This window comes from Callorhinchus milii, unplaced genomic scaffold (genome assembly GCF_018977255.1).
Source record: "Callorhinchus milii isolate IMCB2004 unplaced genomic scaffold, IMCB_Cmil_1.0 Scaffold7, whole genome shotgun sequence".
NCBI lineage: Eukaryota > Metazoa > Chordata > Chondrichthyes > Chimaeriformes > Callorhinchidae > Callorhinchus > Callorhinchus milii.
The window spans coordinates 20,419,755-20,438,026 of NW_024704748.1; the positions used below are offsets into that span (position 1 = coordinate 20,419,755).

The window sequence follows — 18,272 nt, forward strand, 5'->3', positions numbered from 1 at the left end:
GGATATAAACAGAATGGAATAGGATCCTGTTAAATATTATATTTATCCAAAAGGTGGAACCTGTATTCTATTGCCCTTGGGACAGTTGCGCTATTTTATTTGGTCAACTTCACCTTTGAATAATTATTGCATCCAATTAGGTTTAACAAATCGTCACTATTTATACTCTAGATCAAGGTGACAGCCAACTGTCGGCCCAAGGGATGATTTTATCTGGTCCGAGAGCAGTCATACTGTGTATCTGGAGCCCAGGCCTGGTCTGACCCGCCAAGAAAAATCGCAACTCGAGATGTCGGTTAGCAGCAAAACTTGTCAAAACGATAACAGGAGAAAGACAGATCCAAACAGAGAGATGCAGAGACACAGAGACAGGGAGAGACAGAGACACAAATAGAAAGAGAGAGTCAAAGGCGGAGATAAGTTTTAGATTTTTGGGGGTCAATCGGGTGTCCGACTCATGTGGTCCATCACCTTTCTTAAGCGTATCCAAACCAAGCTAAGATTTCCACGTATCCCACCAACACATGGAAATCCCAGAGATAGATTGTTGGAATGCAATGCGCATTCTCTCCCTGGAGAGAGGAATCCTGCTTACCTAATTCCAGAAAGTTTTAGGCACAGGTTAGAAAGAGCCAAGGCTTGGAGACCTGAGTGTGCACTGGGGTACTGCTGGGAGTATAACCAGCTAAAAATGCATAGCTTGCCATTGATATTGCTAACCAGCAAGCTTTCTTGCTGCTTATCCAGCTAGGCACACCCTACCCGTAAGGGCTTTGGCTTGCAGGGGTAACAGGAGCTGATTGGGACGACTCCCTGCCCCCAGTGTCTGGTCTACCCTTCCAGGTCCTGTTAATGAGCCAGGCTAGCTGTGCTGTCATCAGCAGTGCCCTGGAATACTGCAGACCCACCTGGCTCAGGAACCAGACAACCGAGACCACTAAAGAGGGCTGGCTTGATTCCGACATTCTGCTGCTAGGCATGTCACGCAGGAGCCAGTTCAACTCCAAGGAGGCCCCGTCCACCCAGGAGGATAGTCACTAGTTGGTCGTTCAACATCTGACAAATGTGGGTTTGAGCCCTTTCTAGGTGGCTAGTAGGTACAAGAGAATTCCCTGCGAGCTTCCTGGTACCTACGCATTTCAGCATGAAATGTGTGAGAGCATTGTCACCACCTTCCTGTCCGCAGCTCGGGCACGCATCCCTTCCCACTGAGCACTGGTTCCAACAATTGGAGGTGCGGAGTTTAAGCAGCAGCTGCTTGCCTCTTTGTAGGCCAATCAAGGTGGATTCCAGGTGCTGGATGTACAGACACGTGTTCACGACCATCCAGCAGCAGTCGCCCCAAGCCTTAAAGTTTCCTCATCAACTATCTGTCGGGCATCTGCCTTCAGCGTGGTGGGAGGACCTTTACAGGACAGCTGTAGAGTTACATAGACACGCACAAACAAAGAGAGAGACAGATACAGAGACTCATGCAGACAGAGAGACAGATACAAAAACAGAGAGAAACCGGTACAGAGACGCAGACAGTGAGACACACATACACACACTCAGCCATATAGGGAGACTGGTTGTATTATTGTTTTAAAATTTGTTTGAATTTTTATATTCCCATTTAGTAAGTGATACAATTGCACATTTTAAAACAGGATTTCTATATGATTCTTACAGATTAGGTTTCTGGAAGGGAAACGCAAAAATACTGCTATGTGGCCCGCGGACGTTTCTCAAATCCGGCATCCAGCCCTCTGCAGCTAAAATGTTGGGACGACCCTGCTGTAGATAAACCATTTAAACAAATAGACGAACTCCAATTCTTTAGATACATGAAATGCTTCAAATGTCTTGTTAATGTTGCAATGTATGTACTGAAATGCTACAAACATGTCCTGGCCATTACACTGATGTAACACATTGATATCTTAGACACATCACCCAACTGTATTACCACTCTACAGTGTTGCAGTCACCAGCTGCAGCAGAATGTGTGTATAAAAACACAGAAAGAATTCAATAAATACATACACATAAATAGAGTGTACTGAACTATGTTTTAACAGTGGTTCAAAATAAATAATGAAGTGGATTTTGTTTATATCTGTTCATCAGCACAATTTTAGCCCATTTGAGGACTGAAGTTGCTTTGAAACTGCTGTTTTATAATGTAAGTACAAGCTGATCTGCGTTTCTCTGAAATTGAGGTATCGATTATTAAGAAGCAGAATAGTAAGAAGATACTGGACCACGTTGTATTACTTCATTCCAAGAATTACATGATCAGGATACAATCATATGAGAATGGGAAATATTTAACAATTTTGGTACAGAACAATCAATATTTAAAAGTAGTACCCATGTGTGTTATTTTACCCATTTCCCATTCAATGGATTTACAGTATTAAGCAGCCTCTCCAGCAAAAAGAGGATAGCAGACTTGCCAAATTGCCATTTCCTTTCCAGGAGACGTTTGAGAACTCATTGTGTGGGGAAAACTGCATAAAAGCCTATGTACCATAATACTTCTTGGGCTCTGATGAGCTACACTAACCTGACATATTAAGCTCTAGTGTCAGGCTCTAGATTTAACTATCTAACTGAAAAATGTTAATAGAAGAAGAATAGTTGACCTCTCCTGGAATGGTTAAATTTATAAGTTTAATTTCTATTTTAAAATGTTGTTTTAAACTCAGTCCAGTCAAATGGAGTTCTACTACAGATATGAAACTATCCCTCAGACAGAATGTATATTTGGTTTATACACTATGGGCAAATGAAAACATTTTTTATCTTTTTGCTATGGAAAGATTTGCCCCTTAGGCAATGACATACCCCTTTACTGAATAAGATGTCAAATGTTCAAAACTTAGGAGTTGTACAAAATTTGTATTAAATGCAAAAAAAACCTCACAATCTGTTGTATAATTAATCTTCAAGTTTTGTACAAGTTCCAGCTTCTGTACCTGCATTACATACAGACCTCCAACTTGTGGAGTCCTGTAGCTCAGTGGTTAGAGCACTCGCTTTGCAAGCGAGAGACCTGAGTTCAATTCCAGGCAGGGCGAAACCTTGGGCAAGTTTCCTTACTCCACACGCCTAATAATAATCCCTCCAAAACCAAAAAACAATAATAAATTGGTCATTTTCAATCTATGACTGTTTGTGGGACATTGCTGTGCGCAATTGGCTGCCGCGTTCGCCCACAAATATACAGTCAACTCACTTTACAGTATATTCTGTGAAGCGCTTTGGGACGTCCTCCCGACGTGAAAAGCGCTATATCAAATGCAAGGATTATTATTATTATTATTATTATTAATCAAAACTCTGCTGTATCCTTTTCCCCACTCGATTGTGTACCACATCTCCACATCTTCACCAAGTTCAATTGGCTCCCTATTCAAGATCCTTGTTTTGATTTCCAAATGCCTCCAGCCCTAATACCTCTGTGGTCTCCTCCAGTTCCACTCCACTAAATGAGGACTGCCGCCCCATTGCTCCAATATTGACACCCAAGCCTTCAGTCACTTTCCTCCAACTCAGCCTATTTCCTACCTTGGTCGGGTTCCTACCCCTCCTTTCTAAAAGCACCTTAAGTGGCTACTCTATGTGACAGTCACTCCCTGGAATTTCGATGTGTAGGTGGGATGCATGGAATTCCCAGTTTCGTTTGGATACTCTTAAGCACAGTGATGGGTTTTCATATGTGTCAGACTGATGTGTCAAAAACATCCAACAGTCACTACAGACCTGCAAATTTTTGTAGATATATACAGATAGAGATTAGATAGACATACATACATCTGGTTTATTCACTGTGGGCAGACGTAAATGTTTTTTATCTTTTTGCTGTGGGAAGACTTGACCCTAGACTGAAACACCAACTGAATGAATAACTGTCACATGTATAAAAGATGAGGTTTGGCATGGATTAGTTGGGTCAAATGGCCTACTTCTGTGCCATATCATTCTATGGAATTCTATGAAAAATAAGCAAAATAGGGAAAAAGTAGGTCTCTACTGATGAAGCACAGACTTCGCTAGAAATGTTGTTTTTCTATCTTTGTTCTGGGAATAATGGATTGTCAAACTGACACAAATGAATTGTAAACATCAATTTCCGTGCACCGATGATGGATTGTCAATTTCACCAGAACAACTGGTAACATAAACAAACGTAACAATGAAATACTATTCACGAAAACTATGGTTGCCAAAAAAACATTTGGATCCCAACCCACTGGGACGGCCTGACGTGAAGAATACTTGCAAAGAGAGAAGTTTCCAACTAAGTTTTGGTAAATCATCGATCGTCGTGAAAATAAAACGGAAAGTAAAGGACAAGACAAGTCTACAAATCACTGGAGCGCAGAAGCAAACCTACGAACGACCGTTGTCCCCACTTGCACATAAGCAGTGGATATGTAAACGACCCCCCCCCGTAGATGAAAAATACACCACCTCTGCGAGCAAAACGTCTCACCGAAGCGAAACAAAAATGCTACGGATCACTAAATCCACCTCAAACACGTTGTGCGCCTGTACGCGCGCGCGCGCGCGGCGGCGTGTGTGGCGGTGCGCGCGCGGAGCGACAAACTGCCTTCACCTTTTTTCGGGGGGAAAAAAAAACAAAAAACAAACAAAAAAAAATCCATAAAGAGAGACGCCGCCGCTTTACGCATCAAAAACACTTGGCGAAGGCCCCTCTGTCTGTGGGGCACTGCCGACTTGGGCCACGTTCGGGGCCAATTCCCGAGCCACCGAAACTCGCCCGTTCGCTCGCTCGCACTTCGCACAGACTCACCTGTCCGGGTACATGTGGGCTGAAGCACTGGAGGAGAGCTCTGCGCCGCCCGACATTTTCGAAACGAAGTCGCGTCGTCCACTTCAGTTCGGGCGAAAAAGTGCTCGCGGGCGCGACCAGACGAGACTCTCGCTCATGCGGAGTCGGACTAGGCCCCGGGTCGGCCTGAGCCACACACACACACGCACACCCACTCACTCACACACACTCACACACGGAGGAAGGTTGGGAGGAAGCCCAGCGCCAAAGTTTTTTTTTAAAAAAAAGGAAATAAATGTGATTCCGAACACTCCGCGGCTCAGCGCGTTGAACCTGCGCGGGGTTTTTGTTATATAGATATATAAATGATAAAAACCCGCCGCAGGACGGCTGTGTGTGTGTGGGGGGGGGGGGGTCTCGGCGTGTGCGTACAAAGAAAAAAAAATCCTTTCCCAAACACCAACTACGACTCGCGAACTAAAACCTCCATTCAGCGGCTCTGAGGTAACAATAACAACCGCGCGGAGGCAGCCGGAAGTGCGATGCCCATTGTGCGGCGGGCGACCGGCGCAGTGGCGGGGGGGGGGAAGGGGGAGGATTCTGGGTAATGTAGTTCCAGCGCCGCCGGGACTCTTCCCCTGAGCCGCGAGGTCACCGCCAGGACTGCAACTCCCGCCATGCCGCGCGGCGCGCCGCGGTCCCTCCAGTCAGACCCGAGCTCGCGCTGAGCTGAGCTGAGCCGATCAGCTGGAGCGCTTTGCAAGTTTTGATTGCGCGCAACACACACACACACACAGAGAGAGAGAGAGAGACACAGACAGAAAGGAAAACAATTGGCACAATTTTCCAAAATATTTCAAAGGTTCACACTCAGGTAATACTGTTTCGGGTATCCGAGAATTTTTAAAAAAAAAAAATAATAATAATAATAATACGAGTGTTGCAACCCAAATCCCTTCCCCCACCCACCCACCCTCCCTCCCTTCCCAGCAAATGACAAAACTACAGATTGAATTAAAAGGCAGCGGTCTATCAATCAGATGTTAATTGTGCCGCAAGAAAATCAGGGTTGTTATGTTCTCTTTTACTCCCACTGGCCCCGACAGAATGAATTATTCACATGTCATTAAACTTAATATTGATAATAGATACGCTTGGTTTTTGACCTTGACTACTGCAAGGTCTCACATTGACCTTCCCCTGGTAAAGCAATGTTGCATGTGATCTTATGAAGTGAGTAAGTAAAAAAAAGCTGTCAGAATTTAGATATTAATTTAATGTATGTACAATTATGCGATTATTCGTTGTAACGTTGCGTTTGCCATTTATACTACAAAAGCTGATTTGTGTATGTAAGATAGTAAGTGCCAAATCTATAGTGTTAATAATATTTACTGCCTTAAGTGGCTTGGCTTTCCTTTGCTATTTTAATGGAGAAGGAAACATATGGATACGGCTACCCTAATGATCCATTCTTCCAAAAAAAAACGTTTTGTTTCAACTTGAAATGCTGATTTTGTTTCCTGGCCTGATGTTTACCCATAGGATAAAATGCAGGGAACAATATTTAAGATGTGTCTCGTTACTTTTAGTTGAGGTTCGCCATCTTTTGTGGGCTTTGTTGATTTTCTATTTGCAGTACAAACATGGAAATGGATGTGGATGCAACCTGAATGTTAAAAGTATGGATCCAAGTTTGGCAATAATAGATGCAATTGTTTTATTCAAATGCACGTTTGAAATTAGAGTATTACACCTGTGTACTTTCTAATTTAACAAATATTTGCTGAAATATTGGCAGCAGAGTAAAATCGGTTTGTAGGTTTTTTTTTGCTCTGGTAACGTCGCTTCAGCCATGTAGTTCTGTTTGGATCAGTCGTTTTCATTAAACGTAATTAACACCATTTATAAAACGTGGAATATTCTGAGTTGTGCAATCAATCGCCTGTTTGCTGGCTTTGCAAGAACAAATGCGAAACAAGTAGCCATTTTATAAATAAGCCATCAGTGAGTAAGCACATATTGTATAACCCCCCCCCAAAAAAAAAACAAATTCTAAGTACTATGAGGCTATTTTAGTCCATGTTTGGTCTTGGTTCCAGAAACGCCGTGACAATATTGGTCAATATCATTTGGGGAGGTGAAAAAAAAAATGACAAGGTCACTCACCAGTTATCATGTTAAATAGGATTGCACTTCTTTCAGGGGTTGATTCAGCAGTGACAGTTCAAAATAAAAAAAATTAAATCAAATCCCAAATGGACTTTAAATGTACCTTAACGTGTTCAGATAGATTTTTTGGGGGTAAAACCCAGGCGTGTTTCTTTAAAATTGTAGATTGCTGTTTGCTCATCCCTTCCCCCCCTCGTGTGTGTGTGTGTGGGGGGGTGTGTGGGGGGTGGTGGTGGGGTTTTAAATGAAATGCAATGCGGTGCCTACAGCTGTAGCACGAGACGCGTTTGGTTTATTTCCCTTTTCTCTCTCTCTTTTAAAAAAAAACTGATTTAATGACAGTCAATAGAGTGCGAGAGTGCGCATTTTTAATATCCAGCTTTTTCAGTGGCCATATTTATATATATATATCAATATATATATATATTTATAGAGAGAGAGAGAGAGAGAGAAAGAGAGAGAGAGAGAGGCATTTTAACCTTCTGAAGGACGCAGCACTATTTATTGACGTATGTAAATGAGTGAAGGGCTTTGAAAGCTCCCGAACAGGAACAAGAATCAGTTTCACATTGCGGGTGAGAGCTGAAGTTCCGGTGTAAGGAAAGACGTGGCGAAATCGGTGAATATCAGTGCCCGCATCCCAAACCTCTCACTCTGAGGGGGACACCAGAACACGAGAGGGGCGAAGCTGCTGCTCGTTTCGAAAGAGATAGAGCTGTAATATTGTGTATTTTTTTTCTCTCTCTCTCTCTCTCTCTCCTTCTCTTCTTCCCCACACACACACACACCCCACACACACACACACACACATACCCCCCACACACACACCCACCCCTCTCCTCTCCTTGTTTTACGGACACCTCGCAATAATAATAATACTAATAATAATAATAATAATGTAGGATTTTTCGGCCAGCGGTGGAGCATCAGAACACAGCTAATAATAATAATAACGCGTCTTTGTGTGTGTGTGTGTTTTTTTTTTCTCTCTCTCTCTCCCACCCCCCCCCCCCCACCCCCACCAACCCCACACCCCCTCCCCAACCCCCCCCCCCCCACCCCCACCCCCTCCCCACCCTCCCCACCCCCTGTTTCAGCCACGCAAACCATGCAGGATGATTTACTGATGGACAAAAGCAAACCCCAGCAGCTTCCACCAAGGTCAGAGCAGAGCAGCAGCGAAGCCAGAGAGAACCCGACCTCCGACGAGAGCGGTGCGAGTGCCCACCCCCCCGCCGCCGCCGCCGCCGCCGCCGCCAGCCCGGCCCCCGCCCCGAGCCAAGAGCCAGCCCCCCCGATGGAATCGCCGATCCTGCCCGGTTTGAGCTTCCAGCCCCAGGAAGCCGGCAGCTCCCTGTCGCCGTCGTTCAGTACGTGGTCGACGGGCACCACCAACGCGGCGGCGGACGACAGCTTTTTCCAGGGGATCCCGCCCGTGAACGGCACGATGCTGTTCCAGAATTTCGCCCACGTCAACCCGGTCTTCGGCGGCACCTTCTCGCCCCAGATCGGTCTGGCTCAGCAGACGCAGCACCATCAGCAGCAGCAGCAACAGCAGCAGCAGCAGCAACAACAGCAGCAGCAGCAACAGCAGCAGAGACGGTCTCCCGTCAGTCCACAAGCCCCGTTCGCCCAACGCAGCGCCTACAGCCATCAGCCGATCATGACAAGCAAACCCTCCTCGGCCTGGAACAACCACCAGAACACCACCTGGAGCGCTGCCCCCAACCCCTGGAGCGGCTTACAAGCCCGGGATCCCCGGCGAGCCGTCGGGGTGCCCTCCCCTCTCAACCCCATCTCCCCGCTCAAGAAGCCCTTTTCCAGCAATGTGATCGCTCCGCCTAAGTTCCCCCGCACTGCCCCCGCACTGCCCAAGTCGTGGATGGAGGACAACGCCTTCAGGACGGACAACAGCAACGGCATGTTGCAGTTTCAGGTAACGCAGTCGGTTTGCGGTCCCCCGGTCCCGTTCCCATTCATTAAAGGTCGATGCGTTTTTTTAAAAAAAAGGCGCAGCGGACGGACGTGACCTTCACATTAGAGCCCGATATCGCCCTCACTGCTGCGATCTTTTCACAGTGCATTGCAGGCGGTGTCGTAAGTATATATCTATATCTATGTGCACTTACGGCCAGGCATGTTTTTTTATATATGTATATATATATATATACAGAAAAACAGTTGCGGCTTTATGTTTTGGTCTGGTCGATTTTTATATATTTTAAGTTTATTTTTATTTTTATTTATTTAAAAAAAAACACCTTTCTAGGCTTCCTGAGTACGAAGGTCTCCTGCCCTTTGCTTGAAAGACTGACGCAAAGCAGATGTGTAGATTTCTCTCCCCCCCCCCCCCCCAACCACCACCACCACGACCACCACCCACCACCTCCATCACCTTATTCATTTTAATACAGACAGCGAATGCGCGGAGCTGAGACACGTCCCGCAATGTTAATTCGATTATATGTAATCTTTACGCGTGTGGCTATTTGTGTGTGTGTGTGTGTATAAATATATATCTATAGATATATATATAGAGAGAGGGAGAGGGATTGGTGGTTGTTTAGCATTGCTGGAATTAAGAATATCACCGCAGTTCCCGACTGATTAAAACATGCTCCTCTGGATCATTGCCTTCTGCAGTTTCTCTCGGATGATGTGCAGCATTTCTGTATAATTTAAGACAAGACACAGGGGGTGGGGTGTTGGGTGGGGGCTGCCTAAATTTAGAACCATTAGCTATGGATGAGACCATCACCCAATTGCCCTGGACATCAGTCAAAGGCGATCTTTATTTTTTTGTCTCTTTTTTTTCTCTCTCTCCTCTTTCTCCCCCCCCACTCCCCCACCACCAAAAAAAAATCTTGAGAGTGTTTTCATTCTGACTGAGTTATTACCTTTCGTATTATTGAGCTAAATCATCGCCTCATCCCTTTTTTAAAGGCCGCTTTGTTTGGACAATTGTCTTGACGTCAAGCACTGAAGAGGTGGAGCAAAAAGGAAAAAAAAAAAAATCTTATCCTAATGTGACTTGTCAAATTTCCAGCCACCCTCAGTCCAGCGTTTCATTTTCCATGCTACAGCTGTCCCAATTGTTCGCAGTACACATTTGAACCAACATGATGTGAAATATTCAGGGCTACTTGAAAATGCTAAGAAACTACGTAAGAAAAAAAACACACACACACACAGATTAGGGTGTTAGTCCGTCCATCCGTTATACATACACTGGTTCATTTTGGAGCGGTATTTCTGGGAATTGGCTCTTGTTCTATTTTATGTTCATTCATCAAACTTACTGTTTCTGTATTTTTTTAAAAAAACACGGCACCGTTGCGGTCCCAATAACGCTTTAGTCAGAAGGTAAAACGTTGCTCACTTAAGTATTTGGTGTTGCGACATATTTACTTGTTATAACAAATATGAACAGCAGGATTGTGGAGAGACCAACTCCCTGTACCATTGTGTGGCAGCAGAATGAAGAAACCAAATTCTGAGTTGCATGTGCTTGTTCACGGACACAGGGAAACGCAGAACTCAGGTGCCCTCCAGCAGTATGGCAGAATATTAATGCCTCTAAATAATCCTATTGAATAAATCTCATGACCAATACACTAGAGATTTTTCCGTTCTGAACATATTAAAATATGGTGACGCACCATAAAAATAATTTTTAGCCCCTCAATGCTGATTTTATATAGCTGCGTTTTGCCTCTAGAATCTGATCCTTTTTTCCTTTTACTTGTGCAAAGCACCCCTTTGCACGGTACGTTCCCAAATATTAACTCTGTTCTAAGATGAAAAGCGTTTAAAATGCTGGGAAACTAGGTTCCGTACATTCAAGTCTTCCAATAGGAAACGCAAAAAAATGCTGATATTTCTGATTTAACCTATAGTTTTTGTTCTGTACCTGATTAATTAACTTAATAGATATCACAACCTTCTTCATAATTAATGTTAGCAGGGTTATATGAATGGATGCAAAAAAAGTCACCTTTGCATTTTTTTTATTGAAAATGGTACATCTATAAGCCGTTTGGACCATATGTTCTGCTGTACAAAGCCACTCTGCTCACTTATGCAAAATGGAGGATGAGGAAATGGAGACCATGTATTATTGTTACAGTTGGATGCAGGTTTCACCACACCCTGATTAATTTTGTAATTAAGAATTGTGGTTTGGAGCCTGGCCTGCTTTTTCTTCATCTATAGCAGAATCTTATTTTCAACTTGAAAGCCTTTAAATTGTTTTAAAACGCGGATTGTGATAGATTTAAATACTTGACTGGCTGAATTTAGTCATGCAGATTTTTTGGGCCAAAAATTAAATCTATTGAAAGCAAGTTATACAGGTTTACACAAGGTTCTCACTTAGATATTATTACACTGTTTTGCATAAAATACTGATGTTAAACTAACCCTAGGTAGCCGGTGTTTTGTATTTTCAGCAAATAGTTGATTGGGCAACCAACTAATTAAGAATTGAAGGTAATTAAATATGTTTCATTAGATAGTTGGTTGAATATATATGTATATACTATATATATGAAACATATGTAGTGAATGTATATTTTAAGATGGTTTTGTAACTGCAACAAAGCTGTCAGCTGTTGGCCGAACAGGATCTAAATGACCAATTAAGTGTTTTTTAATACATTGGCTGATTCATACTTGCACTGCTGGATTAACCAGTTTTTCAGTTTTCTGTCGGTTCAGTTTTTGAGCCTATTTGCTAAATGAAGTGCGAGCCTGAAAGATGCATTAAGTATGTGCAATAAGGAAATACCAAACTGAATGACAAGTCAGATGGGCGTTATAATCAGTATTTCCTAATACAAGGTATTGTATGGAAATCTATTTTTAAAAGAAATGTTAACTTAATTAAAATCAGTAATAATTCAATTAAAGGATTCTGATGATGTGAACTGAGAGGTCCTTCAAATGGAATGGCTACATTAAATTCCTCGTCAATTTAGACTTTGTGCATTTGAAGGATGTGACTTCAGTCATTCAATCAAATTTCCTTAAAGGATTCTGTGACCTCTACGAGAAGCAGACGTCAATAAAACTGATTGACTGGTATTTTATGGAGGTGATTTTCTGTTGTATATCTGTATGAATCAGTGTAACTTGAGGATATTGAGAGATCTGTTTTTTTTCTATTATATAATTCCTTGTTTCTTTGGTTATGGTGACTGGTGGAAAATAATTACTAGTGCCATACCAAATAAAACAGTCACTGTGGCAGATTCATGACTTTTATCCGATTCATGTCAAATTCATGAGTCTTACCAAATTTTACTGTTCCTGTTTCGTACAAAAATTAATCTCATCAAATTTTTAAAATTCACTGCAATGTTACTTTTTAAAGAATTAACAACACTTGCATTTATATAGTGCCTCTCACTCAGGGTACAATACCTGATTTGAGGCCTCTGTTTCTTCACTTAACAAAGGAGGGAGAGGTTTCCGATAGAATCCTATTCAGGGATAGAAAGACGGGGCCCAATAGACTGTCTATAAGGATAAAGAATATATGTTGTTTTCTATTATAAAATGTACAGGGAATAACATGGGCAAACTAAGACTGAGTCCAGTAGCCAACAACAACTTACATTCATATAGAGCATTTCACTTGGAAAAATGGTTCTCAGAGGTTGAATGGGGACCCTTGCAAGATGGAAGATGTGGGGGGAGGTAGGTAAGAGGGTGGTGACCAATGCACTGAGGAATAAGGAGCTAACATTTCAGCGAGGACAGGTAATAAATAGGCTTATGGAAAGGTAACGGGCTCAAAGCCATCATAAGACTTGCTGTAAAGTGTAGCAGTTCTGTGTTGTGTAGGCAAATGCAGCACCCAATTTGCGCAAAACAATATCCCATATCAGCCATGAAGTAAATGACCAATTTTCTTTATCTAGGGAATTGTTGGCTTGTACCCAGGGAGAAACTCCCTTCTCTTTTAAATTATGCCATGGGGAAAAAGAAAGATTGAGATCCTTTCATATTATCCATAAATACACTGCAGTGATCTGTTCATTGAAGTACAATGCACACTCCATAAACCAGTGTCCATCTGCCTGTTCTTCAGGTAATTATTAAGATAGCATGGCACGAAACAAAAGGGAACAAAAATCTGTTTTGGCCATTAAACCACCAGATTAATTGGTTATTCATCTCACGTCTGTTTGTCGGACGTTGCTGTGTGCAAAATGGCTGCTGTGCATGCCTTCAGAAAACAATTACTGCCTTTTTAGATATTATGATGTTCTAGGTGCTACAAAAATGTTTCCTTTGCTTTATTAGTAGCAAGGTTTTAAAGAATAATATGAAAATCGGCTAAGAAAATTGAAGAGACTGTGCCTTCATTGACTTAAGTGTTGGACAAATCTTTCCTCATTTGTCACTGCATCACTTGTTTGTAAATGTAAATTGATTTGAAACATGTAATTTGTAACATTTGCATGTGACATTGCAGTGAAAAGGCTGCACAGCTTTTATGCTCCTCTTTCCTTCGCAAACTAAAAATGAATACCATTTCATTTTTATGAAGACAAGAACTGAAATAATTTCAAACCAAGACGCAAAGAAAATTAGAATTTTCATTAGGAATAGGACATTTGCACCATCGAGGTTATTATTTTGCAATTTATGTCTATGACAACTCTTGTTAATTCAACTTCCCTGTCTTTTTCCATATCGCTTCATTTTCTAATTTGCCAAGTATCTATCCAAAGATGGTTGGGAAAATCTGAACCATGGATTTCATTACGTATCATATTTGTGCTGCTTCATGAACAGCTGACTGGTTTTATAGTCTCTTCCACTCCTCCATGCCCTTATTATAGTTGCTTTCTTGCACTAGTGTTTACACTTACAGTGGTAGTATTGAGTCACTGAATCCAAAGGTCTCCATCTGGATCAACTTCACTGAAAAGTACACAAAGCGATTGTCTGTTAGTTGGTGTAAGATGTTGACTTCAGTGTAAGGCATCAAAGTTGCCATTTATATCTACCATTGTGTGAGTATGAATCCTTGGGTCAGTCAACAGTACAGCATGATAGGTATATGATATAATATGAAGCAGGTAACAAATATTTGCTCCTTATAGTTTTTCACTGTTCTGTTTGTCACTAAATTCTTATCAGAAAATGAATAAGGCATAGTTTGGGTGTGTGTTTTTTTGTTCCCCTTAAATAATTTTCTGACCCAACATTGCAAGCAGGTGATGTTCTGCGAGGCTACAGCTGACCTTGCTCTCACTAGGGGGAAGGTTTACTAAACAAAAACATTCTCCAATTTCTCCCAAGAGTTTCTGGCTGAGACCAGAAAGTTGTTGCTTGTGGGTTTGTAGGGCAAAACACATGTGCTAAATAGTCTGTACAGTGCAGATGTCTGTGCAACGATACACAGAGCCACCTTTGATGATAGAATAAGTAAAACTTTAAATTGATTGACCTTGTAAATAACACCACAGTAAAAACAAAATACAGTGGAGTCGTTTTTTTCCCCATAATTCACTGTCAAAACAAGATCATAATGGCTTGTTTGGCCTGTATCATCAAACCAATACACAGTCAATTTCTGGTTCTCTGTCATGTGGTCAGCGTTTCCAATCTGTATCAGGCACCAAAAAATTAAATTCCTCTATGTATAAAAACTTTCTTAAAATATAGGTAGCAACTATAAATTATTCAAACTTACCTGTTTGTTATCAGAATCCCTCGACTTGATTATTGCATTCAGAATCATCGAGAGGTAGCTGTTATGACATTGCAATTTGTTATGGTGCTGCTAAGGAGCAACCAACCAACCATTTAAGTCCTCCAAAGATGCTCTTTGTGAATCGAGATGTGCTTGAAATATACACTGAATATGCAGTTTGAATGCCACCTCTAGAATAAAACTTTTATGATGGCACTTAAAAGTAAGCCCTGAAGGCACTCTAAGTGTTGAGTAAGCACCTGGAAATGTCGTTGTAAAAGTATTATGTTGAGCTTTGTTTTTAGGGATGGGGAGGTTTATGCTATTTAATTAGCCATGAAGACCATCACCGTCAAATCAATGCCCTTCCATCTGGTTTCTGGCAGTCAGGGGCTAATCAACCACAGATGAAGGAGAGCATGCATTGTGCGTTGTAAGGAGTACGTCTGCTGCACAATGTAGAGTTTTTTTTACTTTGCTACTTTTTACTGAGTTTATACTAATGTTAGTTCTCTTTAACCTAATTCTTGGGCAACATTTTTTTTGTTTTTATGAGGTCTTGAGCAGATGTCAAGAGTTCATCTGATGTTCCTACTGCTTTCAGTCGAAGCATCCTTTGCTAGATCTTTTGCTTTTTTGGGATCCGAGTTTTAAAGTTGTATTACTTTTCAAGCATTCAAGATTCAAATTAGGATCCCCAAATGGATCAAATCAATTAGGAAATGGTAGGTAATGGTTATCGTAAAGGGCTGACATTAATAATAATAATAATAATAATCCTTGCATTTGATATAGCGCTTTTCACGTCAGGAGGACGTCCCAAAGCGCTTCACAGAACACACTGTAAAGTGAATTGACTGTATATTTGTGGGCGAACGCGGCAGCCAATTGCGCACAGCAATGTCCCACAAACAGTCATGGATTGAAAATGACCAATTTATTATTGTTTTGTTTTTTTGGAGGGATTATTATTAGGCTCTGTGTGGAGTAAGGAAACTTGCCCAAGGTTTCGCCCTCTGCCTGGAATTGAACTCAGGTCTCTCACTTGCAAAGCGAGTGCTCTAACCACTGAGCTACAGGACATTGTCAAAGTGTAAAGGATGCAGGGCTGTAATTTTTAATTTGTGAATTCTTCAAGCTTTGCTAAGCATAGAAAATGATGTTGGATTAATGGCAAACTAATTCACTGAGGCAAATCCACAAACTTCAATTTATTGATGAACCGAGGAGCGTTGCTGAAAAAAGCGAGCCTTAAGATGCACGTCAAATAACTGGAGGTTGCAAATTGTGTTAAATAATTTGGTCTGCTTGAAGGTTCAGAGCAATCAAATGCTGTTGATCGTCTGCAGACATTTATGCAGGAGGTTTGTCAGCTCCCACTGGACCTTATTGAAATTCACAGGGAACGTCATGGTAGAAGTGTCCAGTCGAGGAAAGGAAAACTAGTATTCAGGTGGCTCGAGTTTTCTTATCAGCAGAGAATTAAAGGAAACTATTTAATTGAAAAAATACTTTCTAGGCTTTTCTATAAATCATGTGCACTCATCTGTATGATGGGCCTCAAAACACTTTGGGATTATATCATAGGGTACGGAATTGCGTGTTGTGTGTCTTTATTACCCATTAGTGGCTAACGTGTGCCAAAGTAGATAAGAAAGAACAATAAATTACATTCTGTTTTTTAAAAAAATTTAGGTCACAAGCAAGTTTTAGAATCTGAAGTGGCATTGAGAGTACAGCCCTTAAATATGTATGCATGAGGTTAAGAGTTGTGGATGCATTACTGCTTAACTATTGCAAAATTTCCCATTGGTAGTTAAGGGAATGTTCTCGTTAAGACACAAAGCTAGTGGGAAGATGGCCTAATTATTACAAAGAACTGTTACACCTTATTGTGGCTTTTCGAATAGCTCAACTAAACAGCTTCATTGCTCTACTTTTAAAACTTCATACCTGACAACAAAGATCCTTTTATATGCAAAGGCAATGTACATGACCATCAAAATTTTCTGTGTGTGTTGCTCTAAGAATGAGAATACTGTGTCAGCATACTGAATATGTAAATTAGGCTACAGTTCATCCTCTATACAGTAGCTTTAGTTGACGTTGCAGAATCTAGTTTTGCAGCAGTGTTTTTTGGGGGTTAGGCAGGAGAATGAGAAATCTTATTTGCTAAGGTTGTGGTCTTTGGTAGAGGAAAGGGCAATTTTATTTATTGATGAACTATTTGAGTCGGAATCCATTTTAGAAATGTAGTATCTAGTACCACATGAGAATAATGGGTGTGGAGTGAGGTTATAGATGTACTTGATGTTAAATAAGATTATATTTGAAATATGAAGCTGGTTATTCCATGTAGATGTTGAGTTTTTTATAAAAACACACATAAAACAATAGAAATGGAAAAAATGCTGTAATTTTTACATGGTTAGAATATTTATTTTATGATCTTGGATGTTATCACCATGTATATCAATATAATTTATTTGCACAAGGGAGATATTTGCATAATTCAATAAGAAGTACAGGGAAGCCTCAAACCTTTTTTGAGTATCAAAAGGATATTCGTGCTGAAAATAAATTTGTTTATAACCAGAGGGGAAAAATCTGCATATAATGTTTAAATCATTTATTTGTAACACAATACATGCTTGATCATGCTTGTATTATAATTTATATTTAGTTTGGAGTTTCTGCATTGCAAAAAAAAGTGCAGGGTAGAAATCAAGGAAAATATGTTGTCGGCAATTTTGAGGGTGCAAATGTCACCATTTTGATACATCTGCTGTCAGGTTTGTAAACTGATGAAAGGGTGTTCGCTGTCCATATGGTCTTAATCATTTAAGAGTATTTGAATTAATATCAATCCTTTGCAAATAATTTGATGCAAGCATTTCTGAAGGGTTATCTGCCCAACAACTATTTTCACTGTGAACAATCAGAGGTACAGCCCACAAAACACACAATCAATTCACTATACAGTATATTTGAGACGTCTCGAAGATGTGGTAAGGTGCTATATCAAATGCAAGGATTGTTATAGCGAGACACCTAGGTTCAATTGCAGGCAGGGCAAAACCTTGGGCAAGTTTCCTTACTCCACACGCCTAATAATATTCCCTCCAAAACAAAAAATAATAATAAATTGGTCATTTTCAATCCACGACTGTTTGTGGGACACTGCTGCGCACAATTGGCTGTCGCGTTTCACCCACGGTCAATTCACTTTGCAGTATATTCTGTGAAGCGCTTTGAGATGTCTCGAAGACGTGGAAAGCGCTATATCAAATGCAAGTATTATTATTTATATGTCTGACATTGTTGGGACAGTGAAGGTACATGAGGTTAAAGCAGCAAACGATGCTTGATTCCTGTTAGAAAATAGAATGTTAAAAATAAACTGCTGACCAATTTAGGAAGGCACAGATGGAGCCTAACATTTTAAATGTAATGTTAAGATTGAAAATGACAGCACTGTGGGTTGGTGAGCTGCAGCTCAACATCTGTGCTGTGGAATGGTAGGATGTGGGTTTAAAATGCTGTCTCTCCCATTGAAGGGATACAGTAAGCCATGGTTGGGTCTTCACCAAAGAAAAGGGCCTTTAATGATTTACA

At 41.2% G+C, this 18,272-nt stretch overlaps 2 protein-coding genes across 4 annotated transcripts in view; one reads left to right on the forward strand and one right to left on the reverse strand.

The window, feature by feature from the left end:
- Positions 1-5,162, reverse strand: part of march5 (membrane-associated ring finger (C3HC4) 5) — a 37,954-nt gene extending 32,792 nt beyond the window's left edge. The window contains exon 1 of the mRNA XM_007896513.2: positions 4,802-5,162. Within this exon, the coding sequence (XP_007894704.1) occupies positions 4,802-4,857 (56 nt within the window). The 5' untranslated portion in view covers positions 4,858-5,162. The remainder of the gene's footprint in view (positions 1-4,801) is intronic.
- A 3,070-nt stretch (positions 5,163-8,232) lies between these two features.
- Positions 8,233-18,272, forward strand: part of cpeb3 (cytoplasmic polyadenylation element binding protein 3) — a 51,594-nt gene continuing 41,554 nt past the window's right edge. For all 3 annotated transcript variants that reach the window (XM_007896500.2, XM_042336612.1, XM_042336613.1), the window contains exon 1: positions 8,233-8,888. In XM_007896500.2, the coding sequence (XP_007894691.2) occupies positions 8,250-8,888 (639 nt within the window). In that variant the 5' untranslated portion in view covers positions 8,233-8,249. The remainder of the gene's footprint in view (positions 8,889-18,272) is intronic.